This window comes from Bidens hawaiensis, unplaced genomic scaffold (assembly GCF_021521415.1).
Source record: "Bidens hawaiensis isolate Kalapana, Puna unplaced genomic scaffold, B.hawaiensis_p1.1 tig00042941_1, whole genome shotgun sequence".
Lineage (NCBI taxonomy): Eukaryota > Viridiplantae > Streptophyta > Magnoliopsida > Asterales > Asteraceae > Bidens > Bidens hawaiensis.
The window spans coordinates 99,941-117,927 of NW_027497606.1; the positions used below are offsets into that span (position 1 = coordinate 99,941).

The 17,987-nt window shown below is 34.9% G+C and overlaps 1 protein-coding gene and 1 pseudogene across 1 annotated transcript; one reads left to right on the plus strand and one right to left on the minus strand.

Moving 5' to 3' along the window:
- The first annotated feature begins 666 nt into the window (after positions 1-666).
- LOC143593943 (transcription factor MYB73 pseudogene) lies at positions 667-1,737 on the plus strand (annotated as a pseudogene).
- A 395-nt stretch (positions 1,738-2,132) lies between these two features.
- Positions 2,133-9,348, minus strand: LOC143593945 (putative cadmium/zinc-transporting ATPase HMA1, chloroplastic). Its single transcript, XM_077073400.1, has 11 exons — positions 8,793-9,348; positions 7,330-7,480; positions 7,061-7,245; positions 6,830-6,976; positions 6,445-6,753; positions 5,379-5,602; positions 5,189-5,294; positions 4,055-4,439; positions 3,220-3,407; positions 3,052-3,138; positions 2,133-2,965 (listed from the first exon to the last, which is right to left on the minus strand). Exons 1-11 carry the CDS (start codon positions 9,321-9,323, stop codon positions 2,795-2,797), a joined length of 2,484 nt encoding a protein of 827 aa, XP_076929515.1. The 5' UTR covers positions 9,324-9,348; the 3' UTR covers positions 2,133-2,794.
- Positions 9,349-17,987: the final 8,639 nt, after the last annotated feature.

Sequence of the window (17,987 nt, forward strand, 5' to 3'; positions counted from 1 at the left end):
TATCACATCACCATTCAAACGCAATCGTTAGTAAATAAGTAATACCGAGGATCCTTGATCCTTCATAACTTGAAACATATCTTAAGGATAATCTATCCACAAGATAATCAAGGATAATGGATTATCAGCATAAAATTCATGCCCTAACAATAACTAATTACAACTTACAAACATTCATGCATAACCTAACATTACTCATTTGTTCTTTATTCGTTTCTATACCGATCTATGACTTAGTCCGTAACTGGACTCTTCTATACTCGCATGTGACTGAGTCGTCTAATGCTCACCTATGACTAGTCGTCTATGCTCGCGCTTGACCGGACCATTTAAGTTAGAGGGAATTTCTATCCTATAATAACATTCATAGGACCCGAACGCTCAATACTTAACCACTTAATCCAAAATCACATTAAAAATCACTGTATTTTATCTCTCATTTTCAATTAAATAGTATTTCTTTATGCCTTTATAATTACATTTTTTCTCTTCGTCACTCACAAAAACTTTCAAAAGATTTAAAAATTTATAGAATTTATAGCAAACATTTCAAATATACAAAAAAACTTAGAAAATCACTCATCCACTCACAACAAACTAAACATAAAACCTTATTCATATAAACTTAAAAATAGTGATGGAATGGACGAGATCTAACATGCAACGTTTCATTTTCATCCAATACTTCAAAAGATTTTGTAACAAGGCAAGAAAACAAGGGTCTAAAGGGGCATAAAGCCAATATTCCGACGCGTGTTCGTTATCCAGCTGTATCCCAAACAACAACCTCCTGCTAACCTCACAGCCTGTCACCTTCCACTCCGTCACCGCCACACCCCTATATAAAACCCGCCATTCCAACTTCTTATTAAACCAACCAACCAACCAAAATGGATCGGATCAAAGGCCCATGGGGCCCCGAAGAAGACCAGTTACTCCAACAACTCGTCGAGAGACACGGTCCCAGAAACTGGTCCCTCGTCAGCAAAACCGTCCCAGGTAGATCCGGCAAGTCCTGTCGGCTAAGGTGGTGCAACCAGCTCTCACCGCAGGTTGAGCACCGCGCCTTCACGCCTGAGGAAGACGACATCATCCTCCGGGCCCACGCCCGGTTCGGCAACAAATGGGCCACCATCGCCCGGCTGTTGTCCGGTCGGACCGATAACGCCATTAAGAACCACTGGAACTCTACTTTGAAAAGAAAGTGTTGTTCCATGACTAACGAAGACTTTAACGACTTTGCCATCCAACAGCCGTTGTTGAAACGATCCGTCAGTACCGGGTCGGGTATACCCGGTGTACCCGCTTCGGGTTTTTGTTTTAACCCGGGGAGTCCGTCGGGATCTGACGTCAGCGATTCAAGCGTGCCGGCGAGTTCGTCGCACGTGTACGATCCCCCGACGTCGTTGAGCTTGTCGCTTCCCGGAGCTGATTCCAGTGAGGCGTCGTCGGTTACGAAACCGGCGGTACCACGGCCGCCGGAGAAGACGTTTAATTCGGAGTTTTTGGCGGTGATGCAGGAAATGATTAGGATGGAGGTGAGAAATTATATCTCCGGTGGGGATTACGGCGGTGGTGGCGATGGGTTTAGGACCGCGGTGGTAAATAGGGTTGGGGCTAACAAGATCGATTAGTAGGAGGATTAGTATGTTTGTATGGTAAATTAAATATGTCGATGATCGGACGGAAAAAATGTTTATCCATCGAGATTCAGCTATGCGTCGCTCAGATTTAGCTAGCCCTCGTAGGCTTGGACGTTATTCTCTTAAAGTTGGCTAACAAAAAAAATAAATAATTAATTTTCAGCCATGAATGTTGAGTTCTTGTTATCTTGATTATGAAGGTTACTACAAAATGATGATGATGATATGTTAAGGAATATAACAAATAAATTTTATTAAATTTTTTTTTGGAGGATTTGATTAAATTAAATAGAACTTTCTAAAAATGTAACGTTTCAATAAGGTTTTAGAATTTGGGTGTGTTGATAAATGATAACTAACTAACTAACGCAACACAAATTGTCTTTTGTAATGTAATAATTTACTAACGTTAGTGTATGTCGTTTTCATTCAACGTTGTCTCTTTCCAAATTCAAACTTACTCCAATCATTACTTGTTAAACAATGCAAATATTACTAATGTTTAGGCACCATGCCAAACCTTATCTTTTAAAAACCAAGAAAATAATATGTTAGTTAGCAGACACGAAATATAACAGCAAAATCATATTATTATGATGTTGATCAGATTGCATCTGAAAATCCGCAGCAAACGGGATTTGATCTTCTACTGGTCAAAATGTACAGATTTCAATGCATCATGTGCACACAACGGTTTTAACAGAACTATCATATCACTTCACCCATATTTTTCAACTTTATACATCATCAAATCTTTTACATGGACTGGTGGTATGGGTGAGTCAAAGATACTTGATTATTTGCCAAATATCTAAAATACCCTCAACAATAATATCTGCTAAACCCATATAATCAATTTACAATCTTCAAAAGGCAAAATGTTACAACTTTAAACTGTGACAAAGGGACACCAATATATGGAAGGTTACATGTCTTCATCATCACCATCTACCTTCATGTGATTTCATCTTCCAACTAACTGCTTCGTTTTCATTAATAGAAAAACCAACCTCCATTTGACTTTCAAATAAATAAATGTGTACGACAGCCACGTATACGCGGCGATTTCAGTTTTATTCATTTCAATAACTGTCAACTTTGACCATAATTTACATGAGAAAGGTGTACCTAACACTAATGTGGTTGCAATCTTAAGAAGGTGCAGCCTGGATTTTAGGGGTGTTATTAGTGACAAAAGTGATCAGAGACTTGAATTTATTGAATATTTGTAACACATCTTCCCTCCATGACCATGACGGTTCTTCAAGCGCGCGTATAGAATTGAGACAAACGAGCAGAGTCCCTCCTTCATGTAGAAGAACCTGCAAATTCACAATCGTAATTTATAACAAACAGTCCGTGTATTATTAACTATATTTTATATAATAATTTGCAACACGTTTCATACCGTAAGCCACAAAGGAAGAAATCCCATAACCGAAGTAAGTGATGCTAGCATAATGCTACATAAGGCAAGCGCAACATTCAATTTCACCTGCAACAAAAAGAGATCAAATTAAAATATAAATAAGTTAAAAAAGTTACAATAAAAATTAGTTAAAATAAAAAGAAGTACCAAAGATGTGGTTTGGCGAGCCTTCGCGATACAAAATGGGACACCGGAAATATTATCTTGAAGCAATAATATATCTGCCACGGCTATAGCGGTTGCACTAGCGCGCTGAGCTAGCACAACACCGACCGTAGCGGCAGCGAGTGCGGGTGCATCGTTTATACCGTCACCAACCATCACTAGACCTCTTCCTGTAACATCATCAAATATATTAGTTTTTAGGATTAATTTCATAGACACACTCATATAACTGAAATATTTCATATATACCTTAACCAAAACTAAAATACATATATGCCCAACTTCAATGAATTTTTACTAATTCTACGCCTTTCCATTATACTTGTTTAAACACTATTTATTATTTGAATTTTGATTGAGATCAACGATAAGCAAGCAAGCCGAACCACTATCTCTCCTCTCTTGTTCTCTAGACAGCAGATAATCAAACAATCGAATATGTATGTGCGGATCAGATAATCAAACCAGGTATAATCGTGTGATAATCTAACGATAAGCAATCTAACTCAAATCAGATAGTCGAACCGGGTATAATCACATATTTATCCATCTGTTTATCAGTATTTATATTTTCGCATTCGTTTTTGTTATAAAAGAAAATTGTTTATGGGTAAAAAAAAGTTAAAAGGGGATAAAAAAAAAAGCTTAAGCTAAAATTGCTTATAAAATTTTTTGAAGTTAAAGATAAGCATATATGATATTTTTAAGTTTTAGAGAAATAAGGTAAAATGGTCATTTATTAAATATTCTTAATGAATTTGGCATATTTGATATTATCAGTTTTGTAGGGGTACATTTTTTATAATAGAATGATGACCTGTATCTCTAGGGATGTTGGTGACATGATTGAGCTTATCCTCTGGCTTTAAGCTACAATGAATTTCATCTATCCCGACTGCATTAGCAACCCTACGTGCACTATGCTCATGGTCACCCGTTAACATCATTACATGAAGCTTTGCTTGATGTTTTAATTCCAAGATGACATCTTTTGTCCCAACTCTCGGTTTATCCTCAAAGTGAAACAAAGTCACCTTTTTGTTGTTGACCGAAAGTGCAGCGCGAACTAAGTCGGTTCCATATGAAGATTTGATTACCGCATCTTTAATCTTTTGTGATTCGGATATAGAGTTGAATTGTGATGTGATGTATTCAACCGAACCGAGTGACGCCTTTAACTCTTGCCGACCTTCAAAACCTGGCTATAACCAAACAAAAAGTAAAAAATAAGGGTAAATACTATAAAAGAAAACCAGCATGCTTACTGTATTTTCTCATAAAAATCCCTTAACAAGTTTATGGCAGTATAGAAACCAACAGGCCTTCTGAATATTCTCATAAAAGTCCCTTAACAGTTTTTTGAACATTAAATTCTCTCTACATATTTTATTTTCACAAATTTGTGAGCTTTTTTCCCCTTACAAGACTATGTTAGGAAAGAATGAAGATGAATTTATGTTTTAAACTGGAATACGTAGCAAGGCAAAGTCCGTTAAATATTTTTCTTTTCTTTTCCATCTTTTAATTCAATAAGTTGATAATAACAAATAATCTTTCAAAAACAATATAATAAAAATACATGAACTTAGATGACGTAACTCAAAAGTTTATGAACTAAACGCAAATAAGATGGCGTGTATGAACTTTAAAATCATTATAAAGTTATAAACATTTAATTTAATTCACTATTATAATGTAATTTGTCAAATAATGTTTTCATGATTTTATCCAATCATAATTAATGGATTTCTTTTTCAATTTAAAATGTTGAGAGATAAACAACAGAAAGTATGCTGGTGTTTGATGTGCAAATATCGTTACGGAACTTATACGAGAAAGACAGAAAATATGTTGGATTTAACATGCAAAAAATTGTCAAGGGACTTTTAAAAGAAAAAACAGAAAGTGTGTTGGCTTTTTATAAATTATCAGTGTGTAAATTTGTATCTACCTGAATGCTAGATAGTGTAGCGTAAAGACCTCGACCGGGATGATTCTCAAAGCTTTCAACATAAACAGCCGGAAGCTCTTTTTCTTGACTATGATTTATCACCGCTCTACAATATATTAAACAAGTGGTTGACATATTATGATCAATGAAAAGAACATTATAATTACATGCTCAATAATGCCAGAAATACCTTCCAATTGGGTGAGTGGTGCCTTTTTCCATAGCAGCAGCAACCGCAAGGGCTTCTTTCTCACAAGTGGGAACACAACAAGAAGTTGTAGCTTCGTGTCCGTGTATCGGCTCGATTGCTTTGCATATAAACTCTCCCGTTGTCAATGTCCCAGTTTTATCAAATGCAACCGTGTGACATGAAGCTAATGCGTCAAAAACATGTCCTCCCTTTAGCAATATTCCCTACACGTGTGCAGGTTGCAAGATAAGTCATTTTTAGCACAAGCCAAAAAGTATAAAAAAGACTGGGCTAGCAAAACAGGTCTAAATGTGTTAAAAAGGTCAGACATGACATGATTAACATAGGTGTCAAACATGAATATGACCATAAACTAATTGTGTCATTTTCTTCATACAAGAACCTGTTTATAAACGTGTTACACAACATGATCTGTTTAACACGATAAATATCACGTACTTAGTGACACAACACCACACGACCCGGAACATTTAATACAGTTAAAAGCTAACAAGATAAAAAAAATCCATGATAATGATATCCTTCAAGAAGAATCCTTAAAATTTTCTTAACAAAGGTCCATAAAATTCTTAACTAACCATAGTACCATACATAATATATGTAAGTTTTTAAAAAAATTATAAATATAAATAACGTCTTACACAACAAGAACTATTTACTATGATTAATATCACGTATTTAGTGACACGATATCACACAACCAGGAACATTTAATATGGTTAAAAACTAACAAGATAAAAAAATTCCATAATAATGATATCCTTCAAGAAGAATCCATCACATTTTCTTAACAAATGTTCATAAAATTTTTAACTAACAATACATCACATATGTAATTTTTTTAAAAAATTATAAATATTAATAGGTATAACCGAGCCTAAACAGGTTAAGATGTGCTTAGAAAAAATTTTAATCATGTCATAAACATGTAGACCTGTTTATGACAGGAAACCTGCTAAGCTCAAACCCATACCTATTTAACTACGTGTCGTGTTATGTTAACAGGCCCATGACAAATAATTGCCAACCTAAAAAAAGTTATTACCTTTTTGGCACAGGCACTGATTGCAGTTGCATAAGCCAATGGAGCCACAGCTAAAGCACACGGTGAGGCTGCAACCATGAGCCCTAATGCTCTGTAAAATGAACCTCTGCAAACTGGAGTACTAAAATATGGCCACTTGAAAAGAAGAGGGCCGATGAGGGCAACTGCAACCGATAGAATAATAACTGTCTTGCTGTAATTCTCACCAAACTGATCTAACCACCTTTGAAGAGTTGGTTTCCTTTGTTGGGCTTCTTCTGTCAGTTGCACTATCTTATTCAGCATAGATTCTTTCCATGTTTTCTTTGTCTGTTAAGTAACATTAGTTAAGATTATGAAAAGAATATGCAACAAAAATATATGTTTATAGATGAGAAATAGATACCTTGAGAATCATCATACCGTCTATGTTCCTTGCGCCACCTGGAATGCTGTCACCGGCATCTCTTTCTACTGGCTTGACTTCACCGGTCAGGTGCTCGATTGTGATTGTTGACCTGCCGTTGAAAACTTCACAATCTACAGGAACCGACTGACCAAAAAACCAATCAAAGGTATTGCATTTTGAATACATAATATAAAAAGAATCAAAATGATAGCAATTTCATAAGCATACCTCTCCAGCTTTAACCAAGATAAACGATCCAACTTCTAACTCGTTAACTGGGACTTCATGGTATTTTAAATCAGAAAAGTTGAGTAACTTTTGGTTGTTAACTTCAAGCACTAGGGCAAACTCTGGATAGTTTTCTTTTAACTCCTTGACATCAACCTTTGACCGGCTGGTGAAATACTCTTCAGCTGCAGTTTATTTTATCTTTTTATATGTTAGCCATATAGTAAACAACATATTCCATCCAAAAATGTGAATGCTGCATTTAGTACCTATATGAGCCAAATTGAACATTGCTAAAAGCAAGCCTCCTTCTAGTGAGTTTCCCATAAATGCAGATGCAAATGCAGCAAGAGCCATCAGTACATGAATGTTAACTTTTCCACCAGCAATATCTAACAGCGCATCATATGAAGCTGACACCTGGAATAAGAAACCAAGAAAGCCACCTAAAGCAGTTAATTACTTAATGGAGTGAAAAAGCTTCCAAATAATACATTAGTATAGAAAGGAAGAACTAGAATTGAAGAAAAAAGAAATCTTGTTCGTTTTAAAGGGTACAATTTCTGGCCAATTCAAGTTAGCAATTAAACAAAAAGAAAAAACTACACACTCAGCTTGTCAACTAAGTATATACACATGTATCATAACAGTATTACACCCCGTGTATTGGACTGGAAGATTTTCCTAATTGCCTAATAACACGGTTACACTTTTAATCCTTCAGTCTAGCCTGTACCATACTTCCTCTGTTTGTATTCTATAGACATCAATTGGTATCTTAATTTGTCACTATACAAATTGCTAAAATTACATTCTAATCAAATTTAACCATACAATTCAGGCATAAGTGCATAACATGATATTTAGAAAATTCACCATAATCTATCTCCCTCTATATAACAAAACTTGATTTCCTCTCTTTCATTTGTTTCTTTTCTTCACTACCCTGGGAATTAATTTATACTATTTATGGATTCATATGACAGTTTTGAGTCAAGCAATTAAACTGTAGAATCTAAACCAAAAAGGAATTTGAAACATAGAAACCACAAGTACCAATACTCACTCTATACAATGTGTTCTTGTATAGAAGGGAATACCAGATTACTTAAGATCACTGCCAGTCAGGATTAGAAAACATCTAAATGCTAATTCCTGTCCAGAGAACAACAACCAAAATCCCACCAATAGCAAAGCTATTAGCAGGGTCTGGGGAGGGTGAAATGTAGACAAACCGTACCTCAATCCCAAAGAATAGAGAGGAATTCTCGTTTAGAGAGATCCTGTCTAGAGAAATTTCTATTAAATGCTACGTTGTCAAAAGCCCTTCAGGCATGCGCCTAGGCCCGCAGGCGAGGCTCAGGGAAAGCGCCTTACTGCCATCCACGCAATCCGGCGACCTTCAAACGAGATTCCAGCCAGATCTTGGTCAGATTCTGATGGCATTCTGACCAAATGCTGAAAATTCTGCAAAATCCAGGCAAACCGGTCTAACAATGGCATGGAACCATCCTAAACTATCCTTGAACAAGCCTAAAACAAGTCTAAATCCCGAAAAAATCAAATGCTTATGCTATGCTCCTTGCTTATATCGGGCCCTCGCTTATTAAGCGCCTTGGACAACTATGCAAACTGCTATCACTCAATTCCTAACTCATCATATGATGAAACTTAAAGACATAAGCAATAATAATGATTAAAAACCTAAGGCACATATAAAGGAAATAATTACCCCAACAAGAGGAAAAGCAACAAGAGCTATAGCATGTTGAACCGGCTTCACCGTAGCCTTGGGAAGCAAGTAAGGGCAGACGGCAGCACCTAAAAACAAAGCAGTGGAGAAGCAACAGAGCTCTAAATGCTCCCTCAAGAAGTCCGCAAGCTCACTCCACCTAACCGCCTTTGCAAAATCAGCAAACGCGAGCTGCGTCTTCGTAAGCTTAGATTCACCACAGCAATGATGGTGGTGGTGATGATGATGATGATTGTGTCCGTGATCATGATCGTGATGATTATTATCATGAGTATGGTGGTGGTGGTGATGATCGGTGGCTTTTGAATGGCAATTAATATAAAAAATGCGAGTATTAGTAGGTAAGGGTTTTGAGAAGGAATTTGGGGGGAAAATTAGGGATTTGTGAAGGAGTGAGTTGACTCGGAATCGGCGTCTTCCGGTAGGTGAATTGGAGAAGAGAGTGAGAGAATTAGGAAGATGAAGTGCAGTCATTGTTGATGGAGGAGAAGAAGAGATCGTTGACGCCATTGATTGGAGATCCGGTTATATTAATATTATTATTATTATTATTATTATTATTGAGGGTGGTCGATCAGTTCATAGCAGAAGAATAGAGCAGCATGCCCCACGCCTTTCGTTTTCTGCTTGTGTTTATATTATCGGTAAACATATATGGCCACACGCCCTCTATTGCAACATATCCGCCACATGATACTCCACATTTATTTTATTATTATCGATAGTAACTCAACTTTATTATATTACTAGACACTAGTTGTACTTAATTAGACATTTGATTCATACCCTACCAATTGGTAAGACCATCTCCAACAGTTTTTTGTTCAAATCAGGTATTACTGTCATATCAGCTTTTTTAAAAATCATCTTTTTTACTCCAACAATACATCTTCTCAAACCATCTTTACATATCTACATCATCACTTACTTTTAAATTTATTTTAAATTAGAATTTCACAATACTATATAATATTTATTTTATATAATTTTTATTTAAATAAATAGAAATACAATAAAATTTTAGGAAAAAGTAGATTAACTGAAATATAACAAATAGATAAACAAAAAATTTACATAATTTAAAATGCCAATTAATAAATCGATAATAAAATCGTTAAAAAATAAATAATAAAATCAAATTAAGCGTTGTAAAATCGATAATAAAATCGTTAAAAAAACTAGCCGTTAACCGTTAAACTAGTCGTTGCGTAAAAAATACACAAACAAAAAGACATTATTTTTGAGATAAATATAAAAAATATGTATATATGTATAATATTTTAATTATTTTATAAATATAAATATGGGTATATATATATAATATGTATATGTGTGAGTGGAATGAAAGATGTGATGTTTGGGGCTCACAATGGTTGGTTTTTGTTGGTTTGAAAAGCCAAACCTCAAACCTTGGTTTTGGTTTGAACAAACCACTCCAATGATTTAGATGGTTTTTGGCTTGGTTTGAATCTAGAAAAAGTAACCATTGGAGATGGTCTAATTGGCTAATTGTTTCTTCTAAATTCTAATTCCCTTTCTTACTCTTACTTAGTCATTAGATATTACATATACGCAGGGCCGATTTATGTACATAAATGCGAGTTTATGAGAACCCATTGAGTTTAGGATTTTATATTGAACGCTTATATAAAATATGAGAGTAAACCTACATATAAATTGTGAGTGAACCTATAATTAAAAGTGATTTACTGGTTCAGTGGTAAACTCGTTGCTTTCCTTAAGTAAAAGCCCAAGTTTGATTCTCTCTTTCAGCACCTATGCAAGTTTATGTTTAGTAATATCACATTTGTTAGAAGCAAATTCCAATATTTGTAAGCTTGGTGCTAGTCTCATCACTTGGTGCAAGTTTTGTAGGAAAAAAAAACAACACATGATTGGATCTATATGTATTTTGATTAGTATCATTTCATGTCCTCTAATCCGCTTTCTAATTCTAAATAAATGATACATATTTTACCAGTTTATAGGCGGCTAGCTTTAATGTATGGTTGTGACAAATTTGTTCGAACCTGGCCTAATATCTAAACAATTGGTTGTGAAAAATCTGGCCACCGAAAAAAAGTGAATCCATTGCAAAAAAAAATAATCTTGCATCCGCCACTGCATATATGTTACTAGGTCGAAGGTTGCGCTCCCTTATCTTGTCATGCCATATAGCTCTACCTCGCCCTTCCGATTTTTTCTTTGTCATTTTGACAATTTGGAATGGTATTGACGTTAAGCATATCGTGATTTATCTCTCGTTGCCACCTCACCCATCCAGCATCACCTTGCTAGGTCGTACCGGGTCCACGCCCACCACCCTTATATGGTGTCTAAAAAACAAATCAACATAACATTAAACAATAGGTGTATCTTACTATTATGTGACGCCGTTGCAGATTTATTTATGACTATTATGTCGTCAACACAAAACCACCCATTCTTCACATAGCTATAATGCCAACTTTGCAAAAGATTCTCCAGGTAATTATGGTTATAAAAAAACAATGTTAATAATCTTGCTCGATTCTTTATTACAATTCTGACTATGGCCAACAACAACATTGACACCAAGACGGGATATGGTGTGAGACCAACACTGAGACGATTATCCGCATATGAGACCAACATAGAGAAGGGTATTTGAAAATGAGACCGATTTTATCAGCGACATACTCATTTATCTAAACCACACTCTACACTCATAAGCATTTATTTTTATTTTTCTTTCTCCTTTGGGTAATAAAGTAGTATATTAATCCACTAACTTGTATTTTATATTTCTACTTTTCTTAAGTAATAAAAGTATATAAAGATTTAAACAGTTTTCTCGGTGTGACATCCAATTGGTAGTGGCACTCAGTAGGTTGGGATGACGAAGACGGAGGTGGTGGTTTGGTGGCAATCAATAGGGGGATGCGGCAGCAAGGGTGAGGGTGTGAGATGTTAGGCTAGTGGTGGCGGGACGGTATTTCCAATGGTGCGACTAGTAGGTGGTGTCCGCCGTGATAATTTCAATTCCTATATTATTGTTTTATCGTCAAATTCATTACAAATTCAATTTCCTTGTAAAATCTAATTTTGTTAAATTCCAAATCTATTTGCAAATTTAAATTTCTTTGAAAAAAAAAGTTACTTAAAAAACATTTTTGCAAATCAAACACACCCTAACGCCTAATTTCTGACAGCTAATTATTCAACTAGTATGGAACACGATTTACAATCGAGTACAAGACTGTGATTATTGTAACATCTCGAAGATTTCGTGCAAAAAATGACCATTTTGGAAGTCAAAGGTCCGGTTGGTCATTAAATCAAAGATAGACTTCAGGGGCTAAATTGCAATTTTGCAAAAGTTGTCTCAACGGACTGCTACCATTTAGACGACGGTCCGCCGAAAGTCATCCAAGGGCAATGGACGAATATCTGGTATGTCGACGGTCCAACGCTTAACCCCGAAGTGATCAATACAGTACTAACATGTAGATAACAATTTGATTCACCAGAAGGTGTGTGTTGATGACTCATCACCCCAAAACCACACTATTATAGCCCAAACATCATTTTAAGCCCGATATCTACCCGAATACCAAATTACCAATTAACCCGACGTGTCCTAACCCGAATCCCTATCACCTGAATCTAAAATGGGTTGGTTTTCGTGTAATTTTTTAACAACTAAAAACCCGAACAACCTGACTCAAGAAGCCTAAAACCTGAATAAAATTCTCGAATGACGCCCCTATCCAGAATGCATCTTTTGCAGATACTTTATATGAGTTAAGATGGAGAATAGTTATTGGGTGATGCAAGTAGTTCGTTTGCACTTTGCATAAGATTCCTTGGTTGCATGTTGTAATTCAGATATTATTGTTGATGTTTATAGTAGTAAATTAGTAATTCAGTAGTATTTAATGCTTCAAATTGAACAATTTTGAGTCAACTTTTATTGTACTAACCCCCCCCCCTCCAAAAAAAAATAGATATAGATGAGTAAAGTGTCATTTTCGTCCTAGTGGTTTGACAAATAATACGAATTTAGTCCAAAATGTTTATTTTTTGCGTATGGACCCTTCATGTTTCTCGGTTCTTGTCAATTACATCCAAATCACTAACCCCGTTAAATTTAATCGTTAAGTCAGGGGTACACATGTCTTTTCACTCTTTCTTTATTATAAACGTATTTCAGTGAACTGCGATTTTCGTCCTTGTGGTTTGTTCAAATCTGCGCTTTTAGTCCAATAGTTTCAAGTTTGCAATTTTCTTCCTTATGGTTTCATTTCACTTGCAATTAAACCCGAATTCCCTAATCTCATTAAGTCTAGTCGTTAAACCCATTAGTATACCCTTCACGTGACGGGTCAGTTTTATTCCTTCTTTTTTCATTTTCCCCCAAATACACCACAGCCTCTCACGTGAGGGGCCTTACAAATTAGGACTGAGGTTTATTTAGGGAGAAAAACAACAAAACTGGTCGTCACGTGAGAGGCACGCAAATGGGTTAACAACAGACTTAACGAGGTTGATAAATTCGGGTTTAATTGCAAGTGAAATGAAACTACAAAGGCGAAAATTGCAAACTTGAAACTATTGGACTAAAACCACTTATTTAGACAAACCACAAGGACGAAAATCGCAGTTTACTGAAGTAAGTATTATAATAAAGATATAGTGAAAATACATGTCTACCCCTGACTTAACGATTAAATTTAAGTATTATAATAAAGATATAGTGAAAATACATGTCTACCCCTGACTTAACGATTAAATTTAACGGGGTTAGTGATTTGGATGTAATTGGCAAGAATTGGGAAAACGTGGAGGGTCCATATGCAAAAAAATAATCTTTTTGAAGTAAATTCGCATTATTTGTCAAACCATAAAGACGAAAATGACACTTTACTCAAAATAGATAGTTAAAGTTCTAACAGCATTTATTAGAAATCATTATTTGATAAAATAATATATAATGATAGTTAGGAATATAGGAATGTGGATATGGATCAGAATATTGGGAGGTTTTTAGAAAATGAAAAATGAATTTAAGAATGATGATTTTTAGTTAATCTTGGGTGCTATTAAACATACCTCACTTACATTCATTTTTACTAAACATACTCTCTCCTTTAGGTTTTACATTAATACGATTTAGACATTTTGTTATCTTTTATTATCAATAATATTTTTATAAAAGTATTTTTATTCTATTTTTATTTAACAACTTTTTTTTCTATGTATCTTTTTATGTATATTTAAAAGCCTTTAGTAAAAACATATTTTTTTACTTAGAAAAACGTTTTTTTTTCTTATCTAATAAACATTTTTTTTCTTGTTTTAAAAAAAGTATTTTTTTTCTATACTTGTTTTAATATTTTTGAAGAGCGTTTTTTTAAAAGAGAGTTTACATTCTTTTATAAAAAATCATATTGGTTTTTATAAATAAAAAGGTTAAATAACATACAACTTGATAAACAAATTTGGCTCTTTTCACAAGTAACATTAACTCATGTATCTAAACCTAACAAAAAAAAATCAAATTGTTTTGAATATATTTTATAAAAAATAAAATAAAAAACTAGCTAGAGAAAACATACAAAACTTTTTATTACATGTAAAAAAATAATCAAACTTTTAATAAGATCTTAATGAAATAAAATAATAAAATCAATAACAAAAATATATAAAAAAATTGTAAAACAAAAATAAAAACTTAATAGCTTTTTATTTGATATTTTGAGAGAATTATAAAATAAAATAAGAGAGACTATAAAGTCAATTACAAATGTTAAAGGGAAATGAAAGTTCAGAGGGTGTATGGTTAGCAAGGGAGGGGAGTACGTTTAGCCTGACCCATTTGTATATCATCCACGTAATACACGAAAAAAAGTAACTTTACTAGATTGACATCTGAGGTCGTGAATCTACACAACACTCCTCTAGATTGACATCCGAGGTCGTGAATCTACACAACACTCCTCTAACTACACTGACATAACAATATGTTAATTTATTTTACCTCAATTGTGAACCTCTAACTAAGACTGGCCTATTCATGTATTCAGCGAGGATATGTTAATAACTTAATATTAACTTTTGATCCCACCAGCAATTACTTAATTAGGAAAATTATTAAAATAAACATCTTCGACTGAAATTTTATCAAATTATACATGTCTATTTTAACCTATCTCTCCAATCATTGTTTTTTTGACCAATAAAAAATTGACACGTCATCGAAGCCGGCTAAGCCTTAGCCGCCACTTTATGGACACAAAATATTATAAAAAGTAAACGGGTCTCACCTTTAGCCAATAAAAATTCAACACGTGTCAAATGCGGCTAAACTTAGTCTACATCTATGGTTATTTAGCCGACATATTTGACTCTTAGCCGGCTTCGGGATACGTGTCTATTTATTTAGCCGGCTCCAAATATTCCTTCTTAGCCAGCTCCAACTCGGCTTGTAGGCTAAGGCTTCACTTAGCCGCCTTCTTTTTTTTTCATTTAGCCGTCTAATTTTAGCCGCAAAAATTGAATATTTTACCAACCTTACCAACTCTATTAAATATTTAGCCGGCTTCACTTAGCCGTCTTCTTAGCCGGTGTAAATTTAGCCCCCAAAATTAAATACATTTACCTACCAAATTTAATTTTTTACCAATCATTTATATAAAACTATACAACCATATTCACTCCATCTTATAAAACCATTTTCACCCTCTCAAACATTTTTACTTTCATATCACAATATCCTCATTTTTTTAAAAATATGTTTGTTAACGTCGTCGTTTATAGTGGTGGGAATTGACATGTTGTTGATCGGGTTGTTGAATACCTTCCGGTTGATTGCATGAAACGCGTTTTACAGATAAGTACAAATATTACTTACGATTATTTAATTTCTTTAACTTCAAAAGAGTGTGATCTTTAAAATATTAAAAGATTATCCTTTAAGATGTCTACATTTACTGATCCAATTGATTTAGTGAACGATTTGGATGTAAAGTTTTTTTTAGAAATGACGTCTAAAAATATCTTTGAAATGTTTAAGCTGTTTGTTGTTCAAGAAATCGGTGTTGGTTCAACTATCCAAAACCAGAAACGTGTTTCTGTTGGTTTGTCAAAGATACCTGTTTCAAGTGGTTCGTCTAGCCGAATACCTTTTTTTCGAAATGAAGAAATTCCTATTGATTTAAATATTCCTATTGATTATTTCGAAATGAAGAAATTCCCGATCAACAACATGCCAATTCCCACCACTGTAAGCGACGACGTTAACAAACATATTTTTAAAAAGATGATGATCTTGTGATAAGAAAGTAAAAAGGTTTGAGAGGGTGAAGATGGTTTTATAATATGGAGTGAATATAGTTGTATAGTTTTATTAAAATGGTTGGTGAAAAATTAAATTTGGGTAGGTAAATGTATTTAATTTTGGGGGCTAAATTTACACCGGCTAAGAAGACGGCTAAGTGAAGCCGGCTAAATATTTAATAGAGTTGGTAATGTTGGTAAAATATTCAATTTTGACGGCTAAATGAAAAAAAAAAGCGGCTAAGTGAAGCCTTAGCCTACAAGCCGAGTTGGAGCCGACTACGAAGGAATATTTGGAGCCGGCTAAGTAAATAGACACGTATCCCGAAGCCGGCTAAGAGTCAAAGATGTCGGCTAAATAACCATAGATGTAGGCAAAGGTTAGCCGCCTTTGACACGTGTCGATTTTTTATTGGTTAAAGGTGGGACCCGTTACTTTTCAAAAAATTCCGTGCCCATAAAGTGGCGGCTAAAGCTTAGCGGCCTTAGCCGGCTTCGGGGACGTGTCAGTTGTTTATTGGTCAAAAAACCAATTATTTGAGAGATGTAGGCTAAAATAGGCATGTATATTTTGGTAAAATTTTGGTCAAACATGTCTATTTTGGTAATTTTCCCATAGTTAATTATATCTAAGTAACGCTTGCACGGTATGATGATAAAATTGAACTTAGCTAAGACAGGCAAATTAAAGAAAGCAAAAAAGCAAATAAATGAGTACCCCAACAAGAGGGAAAGCAACAAGAGGTAGAGCATGTTGAAGAGAAGAGTAAGGGCACACAACAGCAGCCAAAAGTAAGGCAGTGGATAAGCAACAAAGCTCCACATGCTCCCTTAAGAAATCAGCAAGCTCACTCCACTTGATTGCCCTCGCGAATTCAGCAAACGCCACCTGTGATTTCGTAAGCTTTAGTTCACCTCCATGATGATGATGGTGGTGACAGTGACCATGACCATGATCATGGTCATGTTTATGATGGCCAGTGGTTTTGGAATGGCAATTTATAGGGAAAATGCGATTGTGTAAGGGTTTTGGGGGTAAAATCCGGGGTTTATGAAGAACGGGATGGAGTGAGTTGACTCGTCTTCTGGAGGGAGAATTAGAAGAGAGAGTGAGGGAAGTGGGAAGACGAAGGGCGGCTATCGTTGACGCCATTGATGATCGATGGGGTACGTTATTGGAGAACAAGTTATAGAGGCTGCATTGCATGGCAACATGCCAACATGCCCTACACTTTTGTATGACACCACTATTGCAACATATCTGCCACATTATGTCCACAATTTTATTCACTCTATTATATTAGTAGTTCTAGTTATGGGTGTGTAAATTGTGGTTCCTTTCGGTTCAGTTTTTACTAAAAATCATAACCGTTAGCTTCGATTATGGAACTTTTTAACCATGATTGAACTTCGATTTTCGTAGTTATAAAAGACGAGAGGAAACATGAAATGTTGTTTTTTTAGCAACCAAGAATGTCGTCATTGTTTTTCCTATAGGGAAGGATACGTTCATGGCCCAAGTTGGACTTCAAATGAGAACATCGTCTATGAATCCGGTAGGATTTCGAACAATGAACAATATCATCATATCGATAAGAGCACCACCCATACACCCCCATCGGCACCATAAATCCCTAACAAAAGTGACTCTATAATTTACTTTTACGCGTCTATTATTTATATTCTTTCCATTGGAAGATATAACGAGCATGAAAACAGAAATTTAATAACGGTAAGTCTAATCTAACATACCTATATCGTATACACTAGAAATCTAACAGACCTATATTTATACACTAGCAATTATCGTTATTTTTTATTTAGGTTCATGCGATACAGCAAGTCAAGTTTTTATCT

Bases quoted from the DNA above. Each gene is read 5' to 3' on its own strand.
- LOC143593945 (XM_077073400.1), bottom strand. From the start codon at position 9,323: ATGGCGTCAACGATCTCTTCTTCTCCTCCATCAACAATGACTGCACTT. The intron at 7,481-8,792 runs GTAATTATTTCC...TTCTTATTCCAG, and splicing joins TTGCTTTTCCTCTTGTTGGG to GTGTCAGCTTCATATGATGC. The intron at 6,977-7,060 runs GTATGCTTATGA...TTTTTTGGTCAG, and splicing joins TCTTGGTTAAAGCTGGAGAG to TCGGTTCCTGTAGATTGTGA.